We start from the raw sequence: 9,110 nt of genomic DNA on the forward strand, positions 1-9,110 counted from the left end.
TTTTTTTGGCACATATTGCATCTGGAATGAAAGTATTTTATGATAAGATACTGATACTTTTAATTCAAGGAAGTTTGGTTTCAGCCAGTAGATGTGCTACTTAATAGTTTAATTCCTAGTTTTAAGAAGTCTTAATATGTTTGAGTTGGACAGTGATGTTCATTTCCTGTAATTGCTAAGAATAATTTGACAGTTAGGTAAGTGTATAAAGTGTATCTGAAATGCAGGCCAGACTCCCATCAGACCTCATAGCCGAGCATGGCGGTCCATGCCTGTAATCCCAGCGCTGCAGAGCTGGGGTTGTGAGGGTCATGAATTTGAGGCCAACCCAGGTTACATACACTGCAAGTTCAAGGCCAGCCTGAGTTATAAAAGTAGCAAGAAAGAAGCATCTCAAGGAAACAGGACACATTGTATCATTCTGTATCTACGGTGATTTTTATACAAAGATGATTATTAAATGTTTTTTGTTTCCAAACATGAAAAGATATGGTGGGTTTTCCCCAATGGTCAAAAGTAACCAAAGCACAGGGCTGCTTGTGTTTTGGGGGATCCCCCATGCCCAGAATGTTGATAGTTGACTATAGCAAACTCAAGGCTGTTCTACCTAAGCCGTTTCAGACAGGGCTGAATATACTTCGTGTTCCCATAGTGCTTCCGTATGCCTGGCTGTAACTAGTTAGATGCTTTACCCTCCCCTGGGTTTGAGCTGAGGTCTTGCCCATCCTTGTATTCCTCAAACTGTGTTTTAACACTGCTGGGGAGTCAGAACGCTGGGAGCAGGAATCTGCCTGAGAAAGTGTTCCCTGCGAGATACCAGGCTCGGCCATACAGGACAGCACTGGGTGAAGTCTCTGAAGTCAGCGAAGGTTGTATCTGAGAAAATTATTAGTGATTTGAAGTGTTACCCAAGAGCTTTAGGGGATTGTCTTCTGATAGCGCCAGAGCTGCTTGCGGGTAAATGAGCAGCAGTTAGAGGGATTGTTGACATCCTTTGTGCCTCTGCATGTACGCATGCCAACTTTCTTCTCTTCTAGGGTAAGCCCCAAGAGTGATGTCACTGAGACTGGCCTGGTCAAGCGCAACAGTTTGCAGGTCCCCAGTTCTTCAGAACCCAGCAGCCTCAAAGGTTCCGCCTCTCTGCTTGTGCGCTCAGCCTCCGGAGTTAGGAAAGAGCAGGGTGCAGCTGCTCATTCAGACACTTGAAGAAACATTTTTATCTCCTCACCCGGGAGGTGACAATGCATTTGTCTCCTTTACAAAACCACTGCTGAGCGGGGAGACTAACAGAGTGGTAGAGCCCTCACCCCAATACTTGAGGACCTAGGTTCATCTCCCAGCACTGCAGAAAAAAAAAATCACGGTTACATTCGTCTTTGCACTTAAACTAGCTTTGTCTACTGTCTAGTTGTTTGTTTGTTTGTTGTTTGAGACAGGGTTTCTCTTTGTAGCCCTGGCTGTCCTGGAACTCACTCTGTAGACCAGGCTGGCTTCAGACTTAAAGATCCGCCTGCCTCTGCCTTCTGAGTGCTGGGGTTAAAGGCGTGTGCCACCACTGCTGGCTTTTTGTCTACTGTTATACTTGGGGTGGAGGGGGGGGCACAGATTTCAAGAATAATACAATGCATTTATACCTGGAAAAGTGGAAACATTCAGGTTAATAATATTTTTGAACTGTAGGGGTGGGGAGGGCATTAGAGGAATCTTTCTTCCATTTGTGAAGATTCTTTCATTAAAGTATTTTAAGATGTTATGCTGTTTCATTCTTTTGTTATAAAACCAGGATTTTTCTTTACTGAAGTATTTAAAACTCATCATTGAACCTTTTATATGTAAATATATATATTTGAAAATAGACTTATGTATTTGAAATTTTTTGAAAATCCTGAAAAGTTGATTCAAATATTTTTATGATGTTAGTCTTGTATTTTGATAACACTTTGATACTATGGTAGCTGTTACACTGACTTTTTCAGAAACTTGTAAAACAGCATTCTTGTGTGAGTTTTATAAGTGTTGACATTTGAAGATTTCACAGGTCTTTGAAAGGAGATGCCTGTGCATACAGTGTCCCTCCTTGATTGCCCTGCCCCCTACCTTCTGCATCTTAAATTAGCAGGTAAAATGTTAGTTTTATAAATTACACCAAGCTGCTGAGTTCCTTTTTTATTTTTTAAGGTTTTGTGACTGCTCAAGATTGAATTATAGATATTTATAGTTGCTCATAAATTTTTATTTTATTACTTTTTTTGAGACATGGTCTTACTATGTAAACCCTGTCCTGGAACTCAGTGTATAGACCAGGCTGGCCTTGAACTAACAGAATGTCACCTGCCTCTGCCTCCCCAGTGCTAGGACTAAAGGCTTCAGCCACCACATTTATTTTTCATCCTTCTTTAAAACTTAAATTTTTTAGGCTACTACAGACACTTGGTATTGTATCTTTTTCAGATGTCATGCAAAATTCATATCTGCAACAAACCATGCAAAAGAAAGTGTGCTAACAACAGTAGGGACACAGATGGGGGTGTAACCCTGCATGAACAGATGTAGTTTGAACAACATACTTGAAAACACTAAGGAATTTCTTTAATTTTGTTTCTCATTAAGTATTATTTCATGAGCAGCATTTTCTAGGATGCTTTTGACCTGTTTGATCTTCTGCTAAAGTTTAAATTAAAATTATCATGTACTGTATGGAAAATGTTGTAAATGCTAACTTTTCCACATTTGTGAACTTTGTACACAAGAACTTTTTTGTGTGATCTTTTCATCAATAAAATTTTCTTTGTATAAAGACTTGTAGTATGTGACGAGATATTTAAGTACTGACACAGGAAATGGTGTAATTTTTCAGATTAATGATGGCGTAGCTAATAAACCAGAAGCTTCTTTTTAACTGAGGACAATGAGGACAGTGCATTTGTCAGTGTCTTGTACCAGTTGTTCTCTTTAGGGCCACCAACCAGCTCCCAAATCATGACGCAGACACTGATTGTCAGTTAGGAATATTTGGCCTTAGTTCAGGCTTGTTCCTGGCTAGCTTTTTAAATTTATATTAACCTGTTTCTCTTCCTTCATGTTTTGCCTCTGTACTTTTTACCTTTCTTTCATTCTGTATGTCCTACTCCATGTCTGGCTGGTGGGCTCTGGATATCTCCTGCTCTTTCTCCCCCATTCTCTCTCAAGCCTAGATTTCTCCTCTCATTCTCTCTGCCTTCCAGCCCAGCCCAGCCCAGCCCAGCCCAGCCCAGCCCCAGTCCATCTCTCTACTCCTGGCTATTGGCCGCTTACCTTTTTATTAGACCAATCAGGTACCTTAGGCAGGCCAAGCAACACATCTTTTCATCATTAAACAAATGCAGCATAAACAAATGTAACATATCTTTGCCTTGTTAAAGTAATATTCTACAACATAAACAAATGCAACACGTCTTTACATAGCTAAAGTAGTATCCCACAACAGTTTCTTCTCAAAGTATATGTTATGTAGCTATATTTTCTGTAACATATTAGAACCAATGGGAGACCTGCTGGATAGGGCAAAGGGAGCCAGGGCCCCTGCATGTGTGTTCCCAACAGTGAATTTGGTCATTTGAACAAACCTCCCCACGTTCATTCTCAAAAGCAGTGCAGTGAAGTAATATTGCCTTCCAGGTACTAAACAGAGGATAAAGCAATGAGGAATTGGGGGGTAAGCTCTGGGAGAAGGGAAGTTCCGTCGCCAACCCCAGCGTCTGCAGCTTTTGTCTGGGGCCTTTAGCTGATATGAAATGTTATCGAGGAGGTGTTACGGGAAGAGCCTCAGAGACTGCAGTTGTCACAGGAGAAAAGGGCCAGGACCTACAGTCAATTTAGAATTGTGACCTCAACAGGCTGAAAGCAATGTCTTAACGCTCTCTGGTATGGCTGGGAAAACTCCCACCCTGACACTGGATTAAGGTAGTTCTGTGAGAGGAACCCTTGTGCAGCAGGCAGAAGCAAATCGAAATCCTTTGGAGGAGGAGAGTTTTGTTTATACCTGTGAATGTGTTTGCTTTGAGACAGGCTTGCTGGCCTAAGTTGGCCTACATTTTGCTATGTGCTCCATGCTAGCCTCTGGGTTGGCAATCCTGCCTAATCCTCCTGAGTGCTGGGACTACAGGCCCACACTACTATATTTGGCCTTCTACAAAACTCTTTTTAACAATAGTATCTAGGGGGCTGGAGAGATGGTTCAGCAACTAGGAGCACGCGTTCCTAGAGGGATCTGGGAATCTGTTGATTCCCAGCACCTACAACCATCCCTAACTCCAGTTCCAGGGATCTAATGCCGTCTAATGTCCTCTCTGGGCACCTGATATTCAGGTGAGGCACAGATGTGCACACAGGCAAAATACTCATCCACATAAAATATCTATATGTAAATTTTTAAAAATAGTATCTATTAGACCAGATATGGTGGTACGCGTTTTTAATCCCAGCACTCAAGAGGAAGAGGCAGTTCTCTGTGGTTTTAAGTTCAGTCTGGTCTATATAGTTCCAGGACAGCCAGGTCTATGTAGAGAGACCCTATCTCAAAGCCAAAAAAGTGTTTATTCTATAATAAATGTGGCATGATTGACAAAAATAAATCCATTTTAAAAAATCCTAATCTATTTTACATTTTTTTTCCAAAATAGTGATAGGCAAAAAGTGTTACTAAACATGTTTTTATGTCAGTATTAGTTAACATTAGACTAGCTGCCATGGTTAATAAGCCTCCCAATCTTAGAAATACAAGTCTTGCCTGTACCTAACAGGTACAGTGTTCCTGAGATTATTCAACCCGCCCTTGACCACGCCCATCCTTCCCCCGGAGGAAGGCTACACGGGCAGAAGTAGTACTCTCTCACTACTACCCATTTGCCAGAATGTGGGCATAAATCCATACCTGGCAGCCAGAGGGGCTGAGACATATTCAGGGATGCTGGTGAGGGAGGAGAAACAGGCTTGGCAAGCCAACAGCCAACCTTTCAATAGGGCGATGTGCTAAATAAATCTACTAGTGTAATGGCACCCTTCAATTCTTTCAATAGCCTTCCTTGATTACAGCTTATCGTTTAATATATAACTGAGTTGGATATTATTGATTTGTTTAATGTAAAAAAAAACTGTATACACGTTCATGTATTCTTGGCTTAGTACTTATAAATAGAAAGCTTGAGTTTTAAAGACATTCATTTTGAATACCTTGAAGGAACATTGAAAGTATTATTAAATTTGAAAGAAAACTTGTGTGTGTATGTGTGTGTGTTATGAAGTCAGTTTTTAACTCAAAAGGGGTCCAGAAACTTAAAGGTGACATTAATTTTATAAGACTTGCATAGCACTTTGGGACTGGAGAGATGGCTCAGTGGTGAAGAGTACTGGTTGACCTTCCAAAGGACCTGGGTTTGATTCCCAGAACCCAGGGGATGGCTCACAACCATCCCAGAAGAGATTTGACACCTTTTTAGCCTCCACAGGCACCAGGGATGCATATGGTGCTCAGACATACATGCAGATGAAATACCCATATGCATAAAATAGATACATTTTTTTAAAAAATCACATAGCATTTTCAATTAAAGAAATTTGGCCTAAAATGCATAAGACCTTTGGATTTACAGTTGCTGCAGTAAAGTTTGCATGAACAGTGTGCGACCATACTCAAAAGTCATCCAAGACGTGGTGAGAAAGTCTCAGGGATCCTCACCAGAATTACACGGAACAGAAGGCCTCTTAAGGACCAGATCATCCACAGAAATCTGTAACGGCTGCACTCCTCACGGTTTTGAAGAAATCTTACCTAATCTTTCCAGGTATAACCAGTCTGGAATTTCCAGCTGTCATCAAAATCGGTTTTCCTGCTGCCTCAGTTCTACCCAGAAATGTGCCACCAGTGGGTGTGTCCACGAGCTGCCTCTGGAAAACACGGCATCACCAAGGCAACAGTGAGTGCACACGCCCAGCAGGAGACGAAAGATGTAATTTCTAATAACCACACGGAGCCCCGCTGCTGCCTCTCTGCTTGGGAAGCAGGATCTGCAATAGCTCACTGCCCACAGTCCAAGTCCCAGAGTTTGATTCCGGGTGGCAAAGGCCTCGCAGCAGCACAGTGTCACGTGCAGAGGAGTCCGGCTGCTGCGAACTCACACTGGCAATGTGTTCATCCAGAGAACGAGGGAAGCTTAAACAGCTAAGCTGAAATGTCCGAACACCTCGAGCCCCAGAGTCAGCTGGTGGTGGGAAGTGAGGTTCGTGGGAATCATTGCCGGAGGAGGGAGGCCTGCTGGGGCAGCTGCCAAAGAATTGGAATGTGTGGTGGTAAGTGCTCAACGCGAGTGGAAAGAGGTTGCTGAGATGGATTAGGTGTAGAGCCAAACCTGAGGTTTCCATTTTCCATCCCCAGAAGAAAAGTAGACAAGAAAATCTTTGATGGAAATCTTTCTAATTTTCTGCCACAAAAGGAGGTAAGGGTTAAAGTTTTGATTAAAATGTCCTTTTAAAAAGTTTTCCAGCCGGGCGATGGTGACACACGTCTTTAATCCCAGCACTGAGGAGACAGAGGCAGAGGCAGTTGGAGCTCTATGAGTTCAAGGCCAGCCTGATCTAGAGAGTGAGTTCCAAGGTAGCGAAGGCTACACAGAGAACCATTGTCTCGAACCAAACCAAAGTTTTCCAAATAAATTATTTTGCAGACATACACTTTAAATGTGCATATACTTTGTGTTTCCTATGCATCTTTCATATATGCCGAATTTCAGCATACATATGCAAAGATTCTGCTAACTCCTCACACACGTATATATAATGTAAGCAGATCACTACATACTATTACTTATAGCATATTTCTTTAAATCTTTTGCTGTTGTTTTTGTCTTTGTTTTTAGATAGCATCTCACGAGGTAGACCTGCCTAACCTTGAACCTGTGGTAATCCTGTCTCTGCCTCTCCAGTGCTGGGATTCCAGGTCTGTGCTGACACAGTCAGCTCAGATTATGTTTTATTTTTATAATTTATTTCATGTGCATTGGTGTGAAGGTATCAGCTCCCCTGGAACTGGAGTTACAGACAGTTATGAGCCGCCATATGGGTGCTGGGAATTGAAGCCAGGTCCTCTGGAAGAGCAACCAGTGCTCTTAACCACTGAGCCATTTCTCCAGCCAGGGTAAGAAGTGTGAAATCAACAGTGAGTGAGAAATATTTTTCCTAAACTCAGAAGAAAATAAATCACTGTAATGTTCTCGCTATAATTTCTCAAAAGTATTAGCTAGTTTGTGGACTGATTTCCTTAGGGATCGATCCTAGGGATTCCAGGAATTCGTTTGTCTGAGTAGACGCCACGCTATAGCTAGGGAAGCTGGCAGGCCCAGTGGTTTGTGCGCTTCCAATTGCTTCACTTGAAAATGCCTTGCTCTGTCAAAGCCGGTCACTGGCAAACCCTTGCTGGCATGTTGTATCTCTTACCCACTCCCACAGTTGGGACAGGCAGTCTGGGAAAAGAGCAGCATAGTGTGCCTAAACTGTCCCCCTTGGCAGGCTCTGGGCAAACAGAAAGAACAAACCGGCAGGCCTGCGTTTCCTCAACTGACAGTCATCACTGCCTCTTGGTCTCTGGCCCTCGGACTCCGGGTGTCACACGTGTCTGGCTGAAGATCTTTTTGGTCTGGATGGAATCACAGACGGTCAGAGAGGCTGCCCTGACAGTCCCAGTAGCTCACAAGCTGGCCTCCCAAATCCAGGTTTTAGCCCTCAGCCCTGGGAACTGGAGACTTTTGGCTGCAAGCTTTCAAAGCTGGGGGCTTATTTCTTTGGGTACTCAAGTCAGAGGCTCATTGCTTACACTGAGAGCCTTGGGTCCTGAGGCTCTTGGCCTCCTATTGGGTGTTACAGCCCTGAGCTATGGCTATTGGGTGCCTGCCCTTTAGGGGCTATCTAGCTACCCCCTTGTTGCTACTCCCACCATAGCACTAAAAGCCCATGATTTTGTCCACTCAGAATCAAATTAAAATGCAATAATGACTATGAGTGAACAAAGTTGAAGCCTGTACAGGGCCTAACGCTATAACACTTGGCAAGATGTGGTCGTGGGAGCGGGTGTCAGTGTGCAGTCTCCCAGGCTAACCCCGGAAAAGGGGCAAGCAGCCTGTCTATCTAGCCAGAGGACGGGTGTGGCACACTCCTTCTAGGATTACAAATCCAGCCTGCCACGTGCTTGTTGGGACCCTTTGGAGTCCTGGCCTCCAGCTGCTCTTCCCCGCTTGTGATCTTTACTTTCCTTCTGATTTGAGTTACTGAAAGCTGTGTCAAAGTTGTTTACCAGCTCTGCTTCACGAGCACGTGTTGCCTTGGCCTTGAGGATCAGAGGATAAGGTTTTCACCTGTTGGCCCTCCTGACTGTTGGGTATATGAGCCTCCATGGTGCTATTGAATAAAGGGCTTCTTACCAGTGACTAGAGGTTCGTGTCTCTGTCTCTCTGTATGTGTGTGTTTGTGTGTTTCAACCTCCAGCCCCTTGCCCGAAGCTCGGGAACTGTGTGATAGTGCATAGAGCACAGACAGGCGTTGTGCGCTGCACAGACCTACTTCCAAGTTCTCCAGCCACAAGCCTGCAGTTGCACACTTTTTACCAGAGTCATTCTTCATCCCAGACATCGCTGAAGGCTGCTATTGTGAGCTCAAAAGCAGGCAGGGGCGAGGTCCTCTGTAGTCCTCGCAGGCTGGACTCCTGGGAGGGAGGCTACAACTGATAGAATCTCTGCTAATGTAGACTGCAACACTGTAGCTAGGGCGGCTCTCCTGAAGCGGAAGTTTGTGCGTTCAGAAACAGCCATAGCTGTAGTGTTTCTGGCAGCCCGAGTGGAGTTTCCACCCATGAGATTACTGAGGTGGCAGAGATGCCATGATGACAAGTCGGTCAGTTGTCAATAGAGGGCCTGCTTGGGTGACATCTCGTCAGGGCAGCCAGGAACAGCAGATGCAAGAGAAGGGCCTCCCAGGTTGCTCTGTCAGACTGCCGGGATCTCCAACAGCTTAGCCTACTAAACGTTACAGAGTGTTCCCAATGTAGACCTATTTATTATTAATATCACTTGAAACAGGGTCTT

General features: G+C 43.9%; 1 protein-coding gene across 6 annotated transcripts in view; it reads left to right on the forward strand.

Annotated features, from left to right (window-relative positions):
* The window catches only part of Fzd6 (frizzled class receptor 6), a 31,280-nt gene extending 28,481 nt beyond the window's left edge, over window positions 1–2,799 (forward strand). For all 6 annotated transcript variants that reach the window (XM_087898742.1, XM_087898741.1, XM_087898738.1 and 3 more), the window contains exon 7: window positions 1,038–2,799. In XM_087898742.1, the coding sequence (XP_087754868.1) occupies window positions 1,038–1,206 (169 nt within the window). In that variant the 3' untranslated portion in view covers window positions 1,207–2,799. The remainder of the gene's footprint in view (window positions 1–1,037) is intronic.
* Window positions 2,800–9,110: the final 6,311 nt, after the last annotated feature.

This window comes from Myodes glareolus, chromosome 19 (genome assembly GCF_982192425.1).
Source record: "Myodes glareolus chromosome 19, mMyoGla1.1, whole genome shotgun sequence".
Classification (NCBI taxonomy): Eukaryota; Metazoa; Chordata; class Mammalia; order Rodentia; family Cricetidae; genus Myodes; species Myodes glareolus.